This window comes from Mesoplodon bidens, assembly GCF_964165515.1.
Source record: "Mesoplodon bidens genome assembly, chromosome: 1".
In the NCBI taxonomy this organism is placed as follows: Eukaryota; Metazoa; Chordata; class Mammalia; order Artiodactyla; family Ziphiidae; genus Mesoplodon; species Mesoplodon bidens.
Window position 1 is genome coordinate 197600396 of NC_138176.1, and position 20462 is coordinate 197620857.

Below are 20462 nucleotides of genomic sequence, written 5' to 3' on the forward strand. Positions count from 1 at the left end.
GGCATGATATATTTAAAGTGATGAAAGGGAAGAACCTACAACCAAGATTACTCTACTTGGCAAGGATCTCATTCAGATTCGAGAGAGAAATCAAAAGCTTTACAGACAAGCAAAAGCTAACAGAATTCAGCACCACCAAACCAGCACTACAACAAATGCTAAAGGAACTTCTCTAAGTGGGAAACATAAGAGAAGAAAAGGATCTACAAAAACAAACCCAAAACAATTAAGAAAATGGTAATACGAATAAACATATTGATAATTACCTTAAGTGTGAATGGATTAAATGCTCAAACCAAAAGACACAGGCTTGCTGAATGTACAAAAACAAGAACCATATATATGCTGTTTACAAGAGACCCACTTCAGACCTAGGGACACATACACACTGAAAGTGAAGGGATGGAAAAAGATATTCCATGCAAATGGATATCAAAAGAAAGCTGGAGTAGCAATACTCATTTCAGATGACATAGACTTTAAAATAAGGAATATTATAAGAGACAAAGACACTACATAATGATAAAGGGATTAATGCAAGAAGAAGATATAACAATTATAAATATTTATGCACCCAACATAGGAGCACCTCAATACATAAGGCAAATGGTAACAGCTATAAAAGAGAAAATCAACAGCAGCACAATAATAGTGGGGTACTTTAACACCCCACTTACACCAATGGACAGATCATCCAGACAGAAAATTAATAAGGAAACACAAGCTATAAATGACACAATAGACCAGATAGATTTAATTGATATTTATAGAATATTTATAGGCTATTAAAGGAAACCATAAACAAGACAAAAAGACAACCCTCAGAATGGGAGAAGATCTTTGCAAACGAATCAACAGACAAAGGATTAATCTCCAAAGTATATAAATAGCTCATGCAGCTCAATATTAAAAAAAAAATCAACAAATGGGCAGAGACCTAAATAGACATTTCTCCAAAGAAGACATACAGATGGCCAAGAAGCACATGAAAAGCTGCTCAACATCACTAATTATTAGAGAAATGCAAATCAAAACTACAATGAGGTATCACCTCACACCAGTTAGAATGGGCATCATCAGAAAATCTACAAAGAACAAATTCAGGAGAGGGTTCAGAGAAAAGGGAACCCTCTTGCACTGTTGGTGGGAATGTAAATTGGTACAGCCACTATGGAGAACAATATGGAGGTTCCTTAAAAAACCAAAAATAGAACTACCATTTGACCCAGCAATCCCACTACTGGGCATATAACTTGAGAAAACCATAATTCAAAAGGACACATGCACCACAATGTTCACTGCAGCTCTATTTACAATAGCCAGGACATGGAAGCAACCTAGGTGTCCATCGACAGACAAAGACAATGGAATATTACTCAACCATAAAAAGAAACGAAATTGGGTCATTTGTAGAGACGTGGATGCACCTAGAGACTGTCATACAGAGTGAAGTAAGTCAGAAAGAGAAGAACAAATATCATATACTAAGGCATATATGTGGAATCTAGACAAACGGTACAGATGAACCAGTTTGCAAGGCAGAAATAGAGACACAGATGTAGAGAACAAACGTATGGACACCAAGGGGAGAAAGGGGGTGTCTTCCTGGTCCTGGACCACAAAGGTGGGACTGCCTTTTCCTTCCACTTTAGTGTTCCCTGTCGAGCAGCTCCGCTCCTGTCCCTATCTGCCACACACCACGAGGACTCAGATGTACGTCCGGGCCAAGGATCGGATTTAAAAGCAGATCTTGGATTTCTCCTAGACGTAAGGCCATCTAGCCCTAAGTTATTCATTAAAAGGGGGGGCGGGGGAAAGGAAATAGCAAGTCACACATTACACAGAAACTATAATATCCACCATTGTCCCTTGTTTTTCAGGCCCATGGAGCTGGAGCAGTTCTTTCTGCTGCCAAACCTCCAGCAGCAACATGTGAAAGCTACCAGTACGGTGTGATGCCACCAATTTTCAGAACTTAGAAAGGCTCATTGATTTTTACTGCAGTTTCTTACACAATCCACCTCCTCTCAGGCCAAGCAAGCCAACCCTGATGGAGAGAAGTTACAGGATGAATAAATGTTATGGTATCGACATGGAAATTATTTACTTTCCTTTCCTCACTTCAATTTCCAAATTTATTTCTGGCTTCCTCCCGCTAGCCATCACCAGCTATGTGCAGGACCACGCATTCTTACGATCCCCCTGCCCGCGCCCCCCTTTATTGGACAATTCTGGCACAGCCCTCATGCCAACGTTAGGGGAGGTCAATTAATATTCTAATGCAATAAAGCAACTCTTTAAAGCAAGACAACTTGGGAAAGGAGTTTTTACCTACGCCTCAAGTAAGAGGAATGAATGTCACAGTAGGTTGATATAATAGCGGTTTTACTACATCAGCGGCAGAGTTACAGTACCTGTAAATCAGAACTTTGGTTGGCTTTCTACTTTACATAGTTATAATTATGAGTCCACTCTTGCTATCCAGAACAATTATTTTACAATTAGTTGGGACATATCTGAGCCCAGAAGGAAAACTCCAATTTCAGTCATCTTATTTTCCTTGAATAGAACCCAGTGCTACCAAAACTCAGGTCAACTCAACTTTTCACACAAGGGTTTCTCACCGTTTTCTGAAGCTGAACCAACATAAATGTAAATGCTCAGAATTTTAAGTACTTTTTCAAGCTGCCATATAAAATAGCAGTAATGGGTCTCCACGTACCAAAGAAAAACAAACACACAAACAAACCAAAACACTAAGCTTGTAACTTCATTTTCAAGGTGGAACATGGTCAGAGCCTATAAAACATAATACCTAACCCTGAATTTGGACTGCAAATCTATCACTGAAACATCTAGTAAATGACTCAATGTGTTTACACAGCTCTGTACCTTTTTACGGCCTTTCCATAAAGAAGTCATTACATCCTTTCCCTTTATTTTGTTTAAGAGTGTTTGAATGAACCTGGGAACCACAAGCCAGTTAAACAAGCTCTCCTTAGATGGACGTGGTCTCATATAATTCACCACTACCGGGGAAATTTTCAAAACAATGTTTGTAGTTTGGAAACACCACACACTCCCACACTCCCAAAGTACTTCCTGTGCTTTATGCAGTTTTAAATGTCCAGCAGATATATTAAATAAGTCCTCCTTTTCCATTTTTCCAAGTAAAAAGTGTGGCATTTGCACTTCCTCCAGAGGATTTGCACCTCTGAGTGTTTTGCTAGGGTAGTTTGGGTGTTTGGAAATGACTGCAAAGGAAGATTGCAAGGAAATGTGGGATCCAGACACCTTAATTTATTTCCGAGGACGTAAATGTTAGTTCTCAAAGGAAACCATTCTAAAGCAGTTAGCTTAATGGGGTGCCCAACCGGTGCCCATCAAAAGTTATCAGTACGGGACTTCCCTGGTGGTGCAGTGGTTGAGAATCTGCCTGTCAATGCAGGGGACACGGGTTCAAGCCCAGGTCCGGGAAGATCCCACATGCCGCGGAGCAACGAAACCCGTGCGCCACAACTACTGAGCCTGTGTTCTAGAGCCCACGAGCCATAACTACTGAGCCCACATGCCACAACTACTGAAGCCTGCACTCTAGAGCCCGTGCTCCACAACAAGAGAAGCCACCGCGATGAGAAGCCCGCGCACCACAACAAAGAGTAGCCCCGGCTCGCCACAACTAGAGAAAGCCGGCGTGCAGCAATGAAGACCCAACGCAGCCAATAAAAAGTTATCAGTACAGATTAAAGATAAATTTTCTACCATGACAGAACAAGTGCTTTCTTAAAACAAACACACAGATTATCTAATTCTTAATTTTACATTCTTAATCGTGCCTGTAAACGCCAAGCCTGTTAATTTTCTCAAGAAAACAGAGGTTAGAACCAGTTTTTCAAGGGTTACCATTTATCAGTGAGGTATCTAGAGTCAACATCCTGGCCAGATTTTGACCAGGAACATCTGCTAGTTTTTGACTGTGGATTCTTCTACAGCCAGACAGTTTTGTGACTAACACAAAATGCAGATACAGCCGGGGCCATACACATCTCTAATATACAGGAAACTGCATTCTGAAACTGTAAAAACATAGTATGCTATGAGATCTAGTCACCTGTATCACAGAGGCCATCCACTGTCATATGGACCTCCAGAAACAGAGTGTAGTTTAGTTTAGAGATAAAAGTAAAGCAAGTCAGGAAACATACACATTGAGACATCGCTGCTTATCTAACAGGAAGCCTCCCCGATAACTTTTATTACCCACAACATAACCCTATTACCAGCAGGGGAGACCCGCCTCCAGGACACGCCATCTCTGGCCCTCGATGTGCCCTAGCCAATTCGGTTTCTCGTTTTTATGGCGTTCATCCTCCTTTGAATGGCTAAGCAGATGGCAAGTCACACTCTAGTAAGAAGGAGTCTAGTCTATTTCCAAAGAAAAACATGAAAATGCTGGAAGTTACTGTGTTCTTAAACCATTTGCACCCTACCACCACCATGCCTCAGGTTTAAAGTCAGATACATCAGAAATGAACCCTGCAGGTTCCCGTTTTTTTCCAAACCCAGGAAGACATTTCCAGTAAGGAACTGAATACTTTTTTGTTCTCGTCTGTTCCCATCTTAATCACATTTTAAGCAAACAGTCCTTCTTCATACATGGATTTTAAACATCACCTGTTGCCACAGAAAAAGACATTATAATGCTTTAATGACTCCCAATTTGCATTTCTCATCACCTCAGCCTATGACTGTGTGTGGCAACACAGGAAACAAGCTGTGATTCATTCCTCAGTCAGAAAAAAAAAAGATAAATAATAGGACTCTTTAAAAGACAGATGTCCTTATAAACACCCAGCAAAAACAACTGCCAGAAACAACACAAGGTGAGTCCCTCCCAAGCCCAGCTTCTGTCGTGTATGGCTCCTGATCTCTGCAGTGACTCTCAAGGCAGGTGCAGGAGCCAGCTGGGCAGTCGAGCACAGAAGCATCCCCATCTGGCAAACACTGAGAAGCTTAAAACAGTACGCACTCATGAACAAGGCTTTCCTGGAATGCAAATGGCCTGGCTTCGAAAAAAATAGCATGGCATCCACATCACATCGAATGCATTCATTTCATATCCTTAAATACCTCAAAATATTTCTAGCCTTGGGTCCAGGGAACCAGGACAAACCTCCCCAGAGGTTACTCAATGCAAACTAACCTCACAGGAATTAATTTTCCAGGAAATTCAAAATCCTTTCCCTTAAAAGTACAAAGGCCGTTTTCCTCCCTCCTTGCAAGGGAATAGCTTCATCACACTGATTCTATGTGCGCTGCCCCTTTATCACATCCTGTCCCACACCCAGCCTCCTTCTGCATGCCATCCGTTTTGTGAATGAAGTGTGAAATTAGCACTTTGTTTACATAAAGCAGGCAGCAGAGATGGCATGGACACAGGCTTAGCTTATCTGAGTGTCACTGAGGCTGTGCAGCCTGAGCTCGGACCCGTTCAGAACCTCCCAAGAAAACCCCAATAAGCCCTTAGCCGCTCAAACCAAAGTGGGACTGCTACCTGCCTGCCTAGAAAGCAACTGGAAAGAAAAGGTTTGACTCAATCTTAAACATGAAGACAACCTTTCCTTTTTTAAAATGAAAGCTGATTTACAATGTTGTGTTAGTTTCAAGTGTACAGCAAAGTGATTTAGTTACACACACACACATATATATCTATATCTATGATTTTTCAGATTCTTTTCCCTTCTAGGTTATTACAAAATACTGAGTGGAGCTCCCTGTGCTCTACAGTAGGTCCTTGTTGGTTCTCTATTTTATACACAGTGGTGTGTATCTGCTAATCGCAACCTCCTAATTTATCCCTCCTCCACTTTCCCCTCTGGTAACCTTCAGCTGTTTTTCTATGTCTGTGAGTCTGAGTCTGTTTTGTAAGTGAGTTCACCTCTATCATTTTTTATATGGAATCAATAGATTCCACATATAAGTGATATCACGTGATATTTGTCTTTCTGTGTCTGACTTACTTCATTCTGTATGACAGACTCTAGCTCCATCCATCTCACTGCAAATGGCATTATTTCATTCTTTTTTATGACTGGGTAATATTCCATTGTATATATGCACCACATCTTCTTTAGCCATTCACCTGTCGATGGACATTTAGGTTGCTTCCATGTCCTGGCTATTGTAAACAGAGCTGCCATGAACATTGTGAATTATGTTTTAAATTAAGTAATTTTATCATAAAAAAGTACTTTTTGAATTATGGTTTTCTCAGGGTTTATGCCCAGGAGTGGGATTGCTGGGTCATATGGTAGTTCTATTTTTAGTTTTTTAAGAAACCTCCATACTGTTCTCCATAGTGGCTGTATCAATTTACATTCCTACCAACAGTGCAGCAGGGTTCCCTTTTCTCCACCCCCTCTCCAGCATTTCTTGTTTGCAGAGTAAAGACAACCTCCCCCTGCATTGTTTCTGAGCTGCCCTGCACACTGCACCGGGGCCTTGCATCTCCCCTGCCTCTGCTCATCCTCAACCCCAGACTTGCTTCCATCCTGGGCTGCAGGCTGTCCCCTCGGCCTAGAACACTTTGCTCTTCTCCCTTCTCAAGCCCACTTCAAAGTATGTCATCTCCCCCGTGGGAGCTTGTCTCCATGCACTTCTTTTCCGGGCGGAATCCACCACCTGGTCAATCAGCAGAGGATCTGGGGGGTACGGTAAAGCCCTCTGCGTTCCTACAGCTCCTGGAGCTCAGAACTAACAGACCTGGAGATAAACTCCAGAGCTGCCGCGCTCCTTGGACAGCGCTTCGCAAGGGCAAGGGCTGCATCTCCTTCTCTGTGTACCCGGCACCTCGGGCAGAGCTCAGCACAGAACACAAGCTCATAAATTGCTGTTTAAAAACAATGTTCTAATAAAACGTTACACCATTAACTCATGACGGGGGAGGCGCGTGGCTGAGTCCTGGCTTGGAGTCAGAGCCAGGTCCAAACGTTCACCAGCTGCGTGACCTTGGCTACTTGGCCAGCCTAGCCTCGGTGTTCCTCCCAATAGCACACGGGGTGTGTGTGTGGCGGGGGGAGGGTCACAGAGATGAATCAGCGCCGCACCCAGCAGGTTCTCGGGGAGTCATCATCAACATCACAAAACCAGAGACCCACCAGGGACCCTTTGGTCCCACTGAATCGCCCCCCCGTGGCGGCATCCAACTATTGCCCTTCCCGGGAGCGCATCCCGGTTTCTCATGAGCGCCCAGCGTATACAGGTGCAATGCAGAGCCGCGTCCTTGCACACTGGTTACCATCAACGGGCCTCGTGCTGTCTGGGGATGGTGTTTTCTCTCAAGGAGCCAGACACCCGCTTTGCCTGCCCCCCAGACACTGCAACGACCCGACACACCATCCCCTAATTGAGAGATGGTTCAACTACTCTTCAATGGGGAAAATGCCAAATCCGAAAAAAAAAAAAAAATCACAGTTTGAAAATAAAAAGGAATTAAGCCTAACACCACGAAAGCAAAATTAGTGAAGCTTGCCTGGCAAAGATGGTTTGGCTTTGCAACAAGGCAGATGTCCAAGGGGGCGGCTGCCCCGTCACCAGGGGACTGGGAATAACCACTTGAAGGTGGGGCAGAAAGCCCGACATGAAGGCGGATGGCAGATAAGAGGGGCTGAACTCCATGTGAAATGGATCCTCCGACCTAAACCACAGAATGAGCTCATGCTACCAAAAACATCACGCTTACGAACTTGGCTTTAAGGATCAACGTAATTAACATAACTCCTCTTTATAACTGTAGCCCATTTGTTCTCAGATTTTGAACTCTGTAAACAAAATTTTTTTAAAAAGGTAAATGAATCCTGTTTTAGGCAAGCCGTTCGAGTCCACAGCTACGAATTTATTTCCTTGATGCTCTTGACTTTAAGAGCAGTCTGAACCTCTGAATAGAATGCCCTGTATAATATAGTGTAAATAAAGGCTAAAGTCACTCATTACATCCATTGCAAAAGAATAACAAGCTGTGTGTTCTAGAGCTCACTAAACCATGCTTATTTACTCACTTCTACGGTACTTCACCACTGAGACACCCTGAGAAATGAAATGTTCAAAATTGTTAAAAAAAAAAAAAGAAAGAAAGAAAGAAAAGAAAACCTCCCAGTGGAACCAAGCTTTCCCATGTCAGCCTTCCCCCTCAGCATCATCAAGAAATATGGCAAAATATGCCAATAAACATTGTTCATCCACGGACCCACTGAAAATTCGATCCCAGCACGTCACGTAACAATTCTAAAGGAAGTATTTCAAGTCATTTGCCAAACTGTCAGATTTCTACCCCAACAGAGGTGTCACCGTAGACCTTAGCCAGAGTATCTGCTCTGCATCGTTAATAGGATTATTCTGAGATTGCTGTCCTTAGCGTGCCTGTAAAGAATGTTTCAGGATCAAGGGAGCCCAAGCTGCCCTTACAACCCCCAAAGCATGAAACCTCCTAAAACAGTAAAGAAATGCATTTATGCCAAGTGTTGGAATTTGAAACTAGAACGCCATTTGACTCACTGGTTCCCATGGAAGGAAAACATTATCAGCCCATAAGCCATTGAACCCGGCTACCCTCCAGCGCGACCTTGACAAAGTCACCTCAGTGGTCTAGGCCTCATTGTACACATCGCTGTGGAAGGACTCCTGGGACCCTTCCGGCCCTGACGTGCCACCTGCCAGATTTACTGCAGATTTCTAGCCTGTGCACGTTCTCCGTGAGCCACAAGCAGAAGGTGGGAAGTACACTGATGCTGGAGTGTGTCGGCCATTCAATCTCACCATTCTGCGCAGTCCTGGGCCCAGATCACATGCATGAGACCCAGCTGCAGCACTACAGAGGTGCACACCCCCGTGGCACTTTTAAGAGAGTAACGAGCACCATTTCTAGAAAACCTACCCACCGGCTTGGTATACACGCTCCTGGTCATGTGGTACATTTACCAAGATGACAAAGGAGAACTCTCACTGTTGGCTCCCATCCCAACCCATAAGCAAGTGAATCTTCCTTTGCGAAAAGTCAAGCAATGGTGAAAGTTTCAGAATCAAAAAGCCACCTTCCAAGACGGGCGGCTGTTCCAGGCAACACCAGAGTCCTGCTTGAGCAAGGCGCTACATCCAGAACCGTCTAACAAATATTTACGCTATGCCACCCTAGTTCCAGGCGCTGACGCACCCACAAAGGGCAAGTCAGACAAGGCCACACTCTCAGGGACCTTACATTCTACAGGGGTGGCAGGGAGACAATAAATAAACCAATAAACAAGCATAATACCACAGTGGTAAGTGTTATGCGGTGAATTACACTTGATGTGATCAACAGGGGTGGTTAATGAAAGTGGTCAGGAAAAAGACCTCACAGAGAAGGTGGTCTCTTTAACCCAGATGGCAGGAAGGTGGTACCCAGGCCAAAGAAGCTGCCCGGTGTTGCCTGGGAAACCAGGAACAGGCACCTGAGGGCTGCAATCTCACGCCACGCGTGCCACGTCCCCTGACGCATCTCAGCCCCAGGCCTCCACCCTTGACAGGCTCGAAGCAAAGAAGCTGCAGGAAGGAGGCTTGAAGGAGGCTGTACCCTTTCTTCTCTCCAGGTCCTTCAAGCTGCAGGTGGGTCGGGCCCGAGGGCCCAGCAATGGGGAGAAGAGACAGGAGTTTTAACTCCCCTGTGAACTAAACTGTCCATAGCTGAAAGTGTCAAAAGGCTTAAGCATCAGTGTGGCAGGTGCACGGATCCGTCAGGAAGGAGGCCAGCAGGGTTGGAGCAGTGTCCCCGATGTCCCCAGCTGTGCCGGGCATTAACGCTGTGGCTTCTGCTCAAAGATGCTCCATCTGTCCTGGAGGAGTGGCCAGGCTCCTTCTCAACCCACTGGGGATGTTTCAGTATTTCCACAATGGGTGTAGTCGTACCCCGTGCTTACCAGCCCAAAATCAACCACTAGACGTATCCTCAGGAGACAGAGAAAGGGGATGCAAGGGAAAAAACATCACAGGTGGAGGCAGTGGTAGAGAAAAATAATTCACAGAGACTGTTTAACCAATGAGTGTACAGAAATTACATAGCGTCATACAGAGATATTCTGGCTACGGATAACACTTGCAAATAAAACCATCAGAGGCATCAAAAGCAGACCAAGTAAATGAAGGGACTTTTATTACGACTTCTACCATGTTGGTTGATACAAACAGAAACCTCCCCTCTGCTCAGTGTTCTGGAATAACCTAAGTGGGAAAAGAATTTGAGAAAGAATAGATATATGTATATGTACGACTGAATCACTTTGCTGGACACCTGAAACTAACACAACATTGTTAACCAACTATACTCCGATATAAAATAAAATAATTTTTTTTAAAAAAGAAAAGAAAAGAAACATCTAGGGAAATGTTTAGCAGTCTTGGGAACATTTCGGGGGGAAGGTGGACATTCCAAATGCACTAATTCAATTATTCTTTATTTAACACACATCACATTATCATTAGATTTCTATTTCTACAAAAAGTGTGCAAGTTTATAGATAAAACAATTTTTGCACCAAAATGTTGAAAAAAACATTTAGTATTAGAGAATGTCAAGAAGATATGTAAGGAATAGGTTTCAGGAAGGATGAACTAAGAATAAACCAAGCTAAGACGTTGGTGCCCGACACAGGGCACTACAAAATACACCAAGGAGGAAAAGTGTAGGGTCGGCCCCCAGCATCTATTTACAACTATTCAAAAAATGATATATAGTCCCTGAGGCTTCATACAGACCTTTGTACTTTCTAATTACCTTTCAGAGGTAAACACCAAGTTTATAAGGTTAAGGGTAGAAGGTAACAGCTGGGAGAAGAGGAAAAGTCACCATAAAATAGCAGGGGGATTTTTTGGTCACCTATGGTGAAAAGCAATATTCATCATTACATAATGGTACTTCACTTCTCCAACTTCCTCAACTACCCCAAACAGAGCAGAGAACCAGGAGGAAGTTAAAAAAAAAAAAAAACCTCTAGATAACAAAAATAAATGTCACAAAGGTCATGCACGACAACTTATAGACTAACAGGAAAGTCCCCTGGGTCCTCGGGCAGAGCTATGTACTCTTGGACACTATTCTAAAGGTTGTGACAATCTGCCTTGCAGTCAAATACAGCTTTGAAGCTGCTACGTAGGGCAGAGGGGAGTGGAGTGGATATGGGCACACTGCAATGGGAGGAGGGGTAAGCTGGCACTGAAAGAGACGCACTGAAAAGCCGTAAACACAAGGCACACGTACTGAGCGAGGCATCACCAGGGGACCATCTGTCCCCAGAGTAAATGGCCGCACAGGCCACAGAAGCCCTTGAGGACAAGTGCACAAACAATAAAGGATGTTCAGTGGGGAAAGGGAAGGGGGAGGGGCAATCTGGGGGAGGGGTACACTATTATTATGCTGAAAATAAGCTACGAGAATATATTACACCACACAGGAACATAGCCAATATTTTACAGTAACTATAAACGGAGTATAACCTTTAATAATCGTGAATCACTATATTGTACACCTGTAACTTACATGATATTATACATCAACTGCACTTAAATTTTTAAAAATAATGTTCGTAAGGAAAACCCTAGTCAACAGAGACATATCCCAAATCTACACTCACCACAGTTAATAGGAGAACAGTCAGAAACATGTTTCAGGGCTATGGGTAAATTAAAATCCCTTCCCAGTGACACAAGGTGGATGAGGCCTCATCCCACCGACAACCTTGTGACTGGTGTCTAGTGGGGCTAAACACACGCGATAAACAAAGTAAGCTATGTTCCGTTTCACTTGAGATGCACCTGATTGCCTCTGCTACAGCCTGGAAGCGGCATCCCAGAACTCACCCATTTCCTGGGAGGAGGCCTCTCCTAAAAGGAGTGCATGCAGACCACAGTCATTTCCCCATGGCCGTACAGCGCGTCCAGGCCAGAAACCCTACCTGCGTCAGCGTTCTGATCTTTCATCTCCCTCTCTACGTTAAATCTGGGGGCAGATCCTTGGTGGATATGTGAGACTTCATTGTCAGCAGTCAGATTAAGAATGAAAGACACAAAGGTGGGAGTTCCCTGGTGGTCCAGCGGTTAGTTAGGGCTCCGCGCTTTCACTCATGGAGCCCAGGTTCAATGCTTGGTCTGGGAACTAAGCTCCCACAAGCTGCGCAACGAGGCCAAAAAAAAGACACAAAGACACCTCATAGTACTGGAGGGTAAGATTATTTTTCCAGTAAAGTGGCAAGAACTGCAACAGAGTTTTGAGGAGAGAAACAAGTAACTAAAACAGGGTAAGTGACACTGAGCCCTCACACCTAATTTTGAAGTGCCTCCCTTGCCCCAGTCTAAATCCAAGTGCCCAGCATCGGTTAGAGCAATCAATTTCCACATATGACAGGGCTCAGGACACCCAGTTGATTTTGAAACTGAGCAGGCCTGGGGATCTGATGGAGTCAACCCCACAGGAGACTCTGGAATTCTCCAGGGAAGACAGTAACCATCCATCGGGGAGGGGGGCGGTCCATGGTAGACAGAATGATCTCCGACTGTCACAACAGATCAATTTGGACATGTCACATTTAGCACTTCTTCGAAGACCTTTCTGAATATGACGCAGTGCACAGACTGGGCGAATGGCGTTTTCTATGTGGTACCCTCAGGTGGGTCTGTACTGGGGGAATCAGACTCTCATCTACATTGAGAGGGGCAACAGGGCAATCAGAAACCAATCATAATTCAGTAAGAGGGCAAAAAAAAAAATGCCCACATGACGGAGTGGAAAAGTTGAAAGCCACAAAAAGAGGGGAAATTTCCAGCAAAGCCGCTCACTTTCCCGGGGGATCTTCCTTAGCACCCACCTGTTACCCTCGCATCCTGGAACCTTCCATGCGCGGGAAGATAGCTCTACACCGCCCCCTAGCGCTGGCCGCCCCGCTTCTCAGGCTGAGCACCGCAAGGTGAGCGGTTCCTCCACCTCCACTTACTTCCGGCTGCCAACCCTCCCAAAGGCTAAACATAGACCAGTCCTCTGCACACAGATTAGGAAACCACCCGGCTATTTTTAGCATCATGCATCTTAGGAATGGAAATGGCCCAGCCTCTGCCGGCAACACAATGTGTGTGGCCTGGCTTCACGAACCCACTTCTCAGGAGCGTGGTGAATCGACCCCGGAAAGTGGCCAAAGACCCCGGTGAAAGTTCTGGGCCTCGTTACAAAGCGATGATGGCACGTGGACCACAAGAAAGAATGACAAGGAAAGGACAATGACAAGTACACGTCGCGAAGGGACTCGGGAAGATGAGAGATGCCAGGACAGGCCTGATAAGTAAGTCAGAGCATTAGGAGAAAGGACCTGGGATGGAACAAAAAGAAAAAAAAAAAAAAAAACAGAAACCAGGAGCCAGGGTTACGGTGCATGGCCATTTGGGGAAACCTGGTCCAGTAAGAAGCTATATTTTGAACTGGGCATTTATTTTACGTCATAAAGAACAGAGGTTGGTCTGATCCATCTCCTGCCAGGGTACAAGGGGCGCTGTGGCTTCTCTGATACCCCCTCGCCCCCCGCCCCGGCCCCGCGCCCCCGGCCCTCTGCAGTCCCCGTGATTGGAGGTGGATCCCTTTGATCAGCAGCTCAAGCAGCCTGCAGGTGCCTCGTCCCCTCACATCACCAAGTCGTAAGAAGCAACCACAGTACTATCAGCTGATAAATGTGATGCCTTGTCTTGCTGCCCAAACAGCGAGTACAGATAATGGCTACAAAGGTCCCAGGAATCCTTATTTTCTCTCTTTTTGGACTCTAGAACTTGCTGTGCTTTCTTAAAGGTGAACACGCTGGAGAGTTTCAATCCAAACTTGAAGCTCTGAGACACCCCCCCAAAACCGACAGAAAAAGTTGCTTGTGACTTAAAAAACACAGTACAGGGCATTCTGATCTCCTAGGCATGCTGCTCATGTTCGTTTCGCACGGTTCATGAAGTGACAGCCTTCTTGCATTCTGAACAGATGGCATACAAAGCAGTAAAAACATGTACATTTCTTTTCAAATAACACCAAGAGCCGCCACTTGTAAACAGGGTGTTTAATATTCTAATTTTAGACAGCCTGCATTGACATTGTGGTTTCATGTGCAGTATAAAATTTCTATTTACAAAGTAGTCTCAAAAATGACTTCATAATGTTAGATCAAGAGCAAAAGGGTTTAGAAATTGAATGATGTAAATCATATGGGGTTCAGAGGCTAAGCAAATTACACACCCTGAAGCAGCCCTGGCTTTATGAAAGGAGCCTTTCTCCGGCTCTGTGCGATCCCAGCCCAAGGGAACTTGCATCTGAGAGTTTTCTAAACATTTCAGGTACACTTGAAAGGTGAAAGTAATTCTCATTTCCTATGCAGGATTAAGTCGTTTCCAGCACACACAAAATAGCAGTCACTCACCATCGCATATAAAAACACACCACCAGAACGGTAAGGGCTTCAGCAGTACAAAGGCACATTTAAAAAAAAAAAAAAAAGAGCACAAGAGAAATACATTTTTTTAATTCCCCCCTGCACACGTCCACGGGGCCCCTCGACCTCTTGGCTGGCTATCTACTTACTGATTAATTGATGCCTTTCCACCGCGAGCGCTTCAATTAATGCGGCTGACACACGTCCTGGGACACCCCTCCCCAGGGCAAAAAGCTCGGAGGAGAGTTAAACATGCCAGGACGCGTTCGTGTCGGACTCGGGTCTAGAGGCAGTTCTCGAACTTAGGACTCCGGCGACGAGAGGTCTTGCGAGCGCGCTGGCCCTGACGCCCCCCAGGGCTCCCAGCATGTCCGCGCTGAGGCGGCGCCTGCGGGGACACTCAGGCTGCCCCGCTGGAGCCCGGCGGCCGCTGCCTCAGCCGCAGGCTGCGCGGAAGCTCCGCGAACGCGGCGCGCGGGCCGGGGTGCGTCCCGCCCGGGCGCGCCGGGCGGCGCGGGCGGCGCAGCAGGGGACGGAGCGGGGGCACTCACCGTTCTGCTCCTTGGTGCTAGCGAGCTGGAGCTTGCTGCTCAGGCTGGACTCAGCCCGGGTCCCGGGTCTCTGGCCGGCCAGGGCGGATGTCAGCAGCAGGAGCCCGAAGAGGAGCATTGGGCTGAGCGGGCGGGCGCGCGGGCGGCGGGCACTGGGGCGGCGGGGCTGCGGGCCGGGCTCAGCGCCGCCGAGCCCCGCGGGCTCCTTCCCACATCCTCCCATCCAAGGCTTTCTCCGAGGGCCCTCTTCGGCGTCTCCAGTTTGCGCCGAGGATCAAAGCAGAACCTGGACCTGAACCAGTTCCCCGAGGTCTGAACAGATCCTGCGCCGCGCCGCGGCGGCGGGGGGGGCGGGGGATGGGGGCGAAGGCGAGGGGGAGGGGGGGACACGGGGGCCGCGCGCGCCGCCGAGGAGTCCCCGGCCGGGGCCCCGAGCACCTGTCAGCCGGCCGACGGCCCGGCGGCGGGTCGGGGGTCGCGCGGGGCCGGCCTGTAGCCCGCGGGGCGGCCGGCACCTTCCGATCGATCACAGAGCTGCCGGTCGGGGCGCTCTCCGGGCGCCGCGGCCGCCCCGCCCCCAGCCCGAGGGGGAGGGGAGGCCCAGGCGCGGGCGCGGCGCCGGGGCCGGGGGCGTCCCGAGCGGGGCCGGGGTCCCGGCCGAGGCCGCCCCGGGCCGGGCGCACGGAGGCCGCGGGACGCGCTGCCCGGCCGGCGCGCGGCGCGGATCGAGCACCTGGAGGCGGTCCCGCGCGCCCGCCCCGCGCAGCGCCGGAGGTCGGGCAGGGGTCGCGCGGGGGCTGCTCGAGAGTCCCCTTCCCCGCGCTCGGGTGGCGCGACGAGCGGGCCCCGGGCGCGGAGCAGGCCGGCGCGGACCTCGCGTGTCCCCTCCCCTTCCCGACCTTCCCGGCGCCGCGGGGGGTGGCCGGGGTCCCGCGCGCCCGGGCGGTCCGGCAGGTGCCGGCGCGCGCGCGGGGTGCCGCGGGGCCCCGGCGGGGTGATGCGGCCCGGGCTCCCCGGGCGCCACGCGACGAGCCGGCTGGGCGCGGCGGGCGCTGCCGGAGCCGGGGGACGAGGGAAGAACTTCCTGCGCCTCCCCGCCTCCCCGCGGCCCTCCCCCTCCGGGCCGGGGCTCCTCGTTCCTTCCCGAGGGCATCCCCATCCCCAGGCCGGGTTGGGACCCTCGGCCAGGCTTTCTGCGTCCGAGGAAGGAGGGAAGCCGGAACGCAGGGAGATCTTTGCCTCCAGCTTCCAGCCCTCTGAAGCAGGGAGTGGAAAAAAGTAAAAGTAAAGACAAATGGCCGGGATAAGAACACCATTTATTCCTTTAACAAACACTGTAGGGACCGAATGCCTCCTGAGTCTGGGCACTGTTCTAGGGCTGCAGACATGAAACCAAGCAAAAGTCTCTGCCCTCGTGAAACCTGCCTCAAATTAGGTGTCAAGCAAGTGCCAGGGCAGGCAAAGCACAAAGTGCGCCCACCTCCTGTCAAAGAGCCAAGGCGAACGACAGGACCAGGTAAGGCCGGGGGAAGGATGGAGCCCCAGGGGGTGAGCTGAAATACAGGCAGACTTTCAGGGCTCCTGCCAAGGGAGCCAGCCGCCCCTCCCAGCCCGGCTAGGCCCTTGGTGAGTACGGAGGGGACCCGCCCTGGGAAAGGTCCAGGGACGCTCGGGCGGGGACGCCCCCACCGTGGACCCAACTAGGGGCGGAGCCTTCCCCCTGAACGTGGCAAGCCCCCTTCCTCTGCTCGGATGCCCACCGAGCCCAGCCAACTTGACCTCTCTGCTTGTAACATCCTAGTTCTCTTCTCTTTTTTCCCCTCTTAAAATTCTCCGAGGCTCAACTCCCCTTTGAGGCCTTTGCTCACCTCTCCCATGGGTTCATTCTTGCTGCTTCACCACTTCTGTCTTCAGAGGGCAGGATGTTAAGGCCGATAAGGAAAGCCCAGTCTCTGACCATGAAGACGCCGCAGTTTAGCAGACACAGGCCTTGATAGTGTCTTCACTTGAGCAGCCCCTCAAGGCCAGTGTGAATCCATATTTGCGCAGGAAATATGTTCTAAACGTGGTCTGTAGATCTGGGGGAGAGTTCCCAGTTTTAATAGCTTAAGGAGACTCGTTATGTAAAAGACATGCTTTATGAACACACTCTAATCTATTTGTCTTGAAACTAATCGCTCCCCGGTTTTTCAAATTCGGTACTTTTAATTTCCTAATCAGGATTTTTCTAAATGACGCTGTTATATGTCTATATTGTTGAGTTTGATGACCACCCACATAGAGTGTGTGTATGTGTGTGTGTGCAGATTTAATCCATTTGCTCTCACGAGGTTATAAAGGTGATGACTACCCTTTCTTTTGTATCGTTTCATATTGGCTAGAAGAGTGCCTGGCCCAGGGAGCTCATAAAGAAACACTCGTGACTGACTGGCAGGTTTCTTGACTGGAGTCACTTACATTCGCCCTGGACTTTCAGCATGGAGGTTGTATTTGAAAAGTTACACACGATCTAGAATAATCCTCCACCTCTGCGTTTCACCTCATCCATAGTCTTCAGATTGCTTTGGCACTGGCCTTATAAATAAAGCCAGCCAGGTGCCCCTGCAGGACTCCGGACCAAATCCGCCCACATCTCTATTGCCTGGGTTCCCTTCCGTGGCCTTGCACTAGTGTCTCTTGAACTGCTCTTGCCCTTGGCAAGGTTGATTATTTTAACACTGGATCATCCTCTGCTCCATTCTGCTTATAAACCCTTCCTAGGAAAGTAGGATCCTTGCATCGAAAGTAAATTTTATATAACCTGGAGTCTGCAGTTACTAAACAATAGATTCTGAATGAATATGGCTTTGTTTTGGCCTAAAGCATTTTCCTTGAGGAAAGGCATCTGTTCCGCCCACCAGGAGAAAATAATTGGGAACATTCTTTGTGGTTTTCGTGTTTTCTTAAAGCTTCGGCAGGCGTGCCCACTCCGGCTGAATATATGTAGTGTGCCACCTACAAATTCCTGATGAGGAACATGCCAGAAGGTACTCGGTTCTTAGCAATGATCACTTTTTGGGGGAAGGGAGGGTGGATGTCGCTACTAACTTTTTTTTTTGAAATGAAATAAGACTTAAAGCCAACTATCCATTCAACTAATCACTTAACACTCAGGAGGGCAGGAACCATGGGGCCGTATATTTTGCCCAGAAAATCAAATATTACAAGTTTTCTTGCTCTTCTTCTGATTCGGTCCTAACACACACACGCACACACACACACATACACACACACACACAGGGACACATGCAAAACAATTTTGACTTTTCCCAGAACTTTTCAGTATTTTAGTGGCAGATGACTGAGCAGGAGTTTCTGAAGTTCAGAGCGCTATGAACTGAAGTGTCCACTACTTTCTAGAATGACTAACTAGCAACCTAAGTGTCCACTACTTTCTAGAATGACTAACTAGCAATACTTCTTTTTTCTTTTTTTTAAATAAATTTATTTATTTATTTTTGGCCTCATTGGGTCTTCGTTGCTGCACGCGGGCTTCTCATTGCAGTGGCTTCTCTTGTTGTGGAGCATGGGCTCTAGGTGCACGGGCTTCAGTCGCTGTGGCTCACGGGCTCGGTAGTTGTGGCGCGCGGGCTCAGTTGCTCCGTGGTATGTGGGATCTTCCCGGACCATGGCTCGAACCCATGTCCCCTGCATTGGCAGGTGGATTCTTAACCACTGCGCCACCAGGGAAGTCCAGCAACACTTCTATACACATTTAAATGAGGCTGAGAGCTGGGAGTGTCATTAGTAAGCAAAGTGAATGCCCACAGATCACAGCAGGAATAAAGACTGTTCTGGGGGAAAGAAGAAGTGCAGTAAAATCTCTCTCAGAATCATGCTTTTCTTTCTCCACTCTCTCCAATTACCCCGAGAAACACATGACCTCGCTCTCTTCAGAGATCTCAGGATATATTAATACTGTGTTTTTCCACCCTAAAAACAGAAAATACACTTTTCCTTATATTTTGTTTATCTAGATCGGTCACCCCTTACCTCCCCGTGTGCAGCTGGAATCAGAAAGGCTTGCTTGCCGAGGCAAACGGTAGAGGCTTGTGTGGGGGCCCCGCTCTCAGAGGAGCAGATGTACTTTCTCATTGTGGCCTTTTGAGGGAGGGGAGTCCAGAGGTGAGAAGCTAAAGGTGTGTGACCCAGAGAAACGGGAGATAAGGACAGGCCTTGAGGTGGCTTTGCCCATTGAACTCAAGCTGCTGTTTCCTTCTGGAAATCACGGTTGAGTATGCAAAGGTTTTTTTGTCAGAATCTCATAAGTGCTTGTCTGACTCAGAACCCAGAGCGAGTAAGGAGCCAGAAACAGCCCCAAAGAAAGAGGAACCCTGGCCAACTCAGAGCCACCACATCGAAAGATTGTTTCACCGGGAGACGGGAGACCCCGGACTTAGGCTGGCTTCACTGCTAACAAACAGCACAACCTTGATCTAGAATCCTCTCTGCCCCTTTTCCTTACAGGAGACACTTACACTGGAGTCTGTCTCCATCCTCTTACTGCTTTAGAATTCTTCCGTTCTCTAAGCTACGACAGGTAGTGATGTCAATTCTTTTTCAACTTAATTGTGCTTCTGTGATGATACGGGACTAGGACAAGTTTCCTGGCCTTAACTCAGAGGTGCCTGGAGGCTGGAAAGAGAGGACGAGCAGGTGCTTCTCCCCAGGTCCATCGCATCCTGGTAGTTCTCTTTTACCTGTTATGATCCTGGTTGGGAAAGAGAAATTCTACCGATAACCAAAAAGAAGGGGAGAAAAAAGAGTTTGGAAATCACTGACTAAGGCAAGTGTCAGGAATTGTATTGAATTCAGGAAAACAATAAATTATGTGTGGATAGCCACCTTTTAATGTTTAATATCTGTGTGGTATCATCAAAAGATTCCAAGTGTGGTTCCGAGGTAAAGAAAAATAGTACAGTACATAAGTGAGCTGTAAATCATAAGGAAATTCTGTCGTCATTAGCCAAGCACGGACATCCGATCTGCTATTCCACAGAGTCCCACGGGGGGCATCCGGAACAATCCTGAGATCGGGGCACCCCCTGAAAATTCGGACAACCACCAAACACTGTTTGATCATATCCCGTAGTCAATAAATGTCATTTTTCTCTCCCCCGAAATCATGTGTAGGCTATGCAGGCTTCTGTCCACGTGGTGACAAATCGTAGTAAAAAACTCAAGACACGACCACGGATCTTCCTTTCTCAGACAGTGAGCCCCTTCTTTCAGAGGTCATGAGAGAAGGACCCTCTCACTTTGTGATCATTGTTTCAAGGGCAGTCTTTCCTTGGCTGTCAGCCTTTGTAAAAGGGGCCCAGAGCCTCAGTATGCAACTTCACGAATGTGAAAAGAGTGCTGTTTGTTAGCAGGCAGGGAAAGAGAGCTTAAC

At 47.7% G+C, this 20462-nt stretch overlaps 1 protein-coding gene across 3 annotated transcripts in view; it reads right to left on the bottom strand.

Moving 5' to 3' along the window:
- PDGFC (platelet derived growth factor C) overlaps nucleotides 1-15342 on the bottom strand; it is a 210585-nt gene extending 195243 nt beyond the window's left edge. Inside the window, exon 1 of one of the 3 annotated variants that reach the window (XM_081232806.1) lies at nucleotides 15032-15342. In XM_081232806.1, the coding sequence (XP_081088932.1) occupies nucleotides 15032-15254 (223 nt within the window). In that variant the 5' untranslated portion in view covers nucleotides 15255-15342. Of the gene's footprint in view, nucleotides 1-14629; nucleotides 14871-15031 lie in introns of those variants that run through there. The other 2 variants (XM_081232807.1, XM_081232808.1) reach the window with 2 other exon arrangements.
- Nucleotides 15343-20462: the final 5120 nt, after the last annotated feature.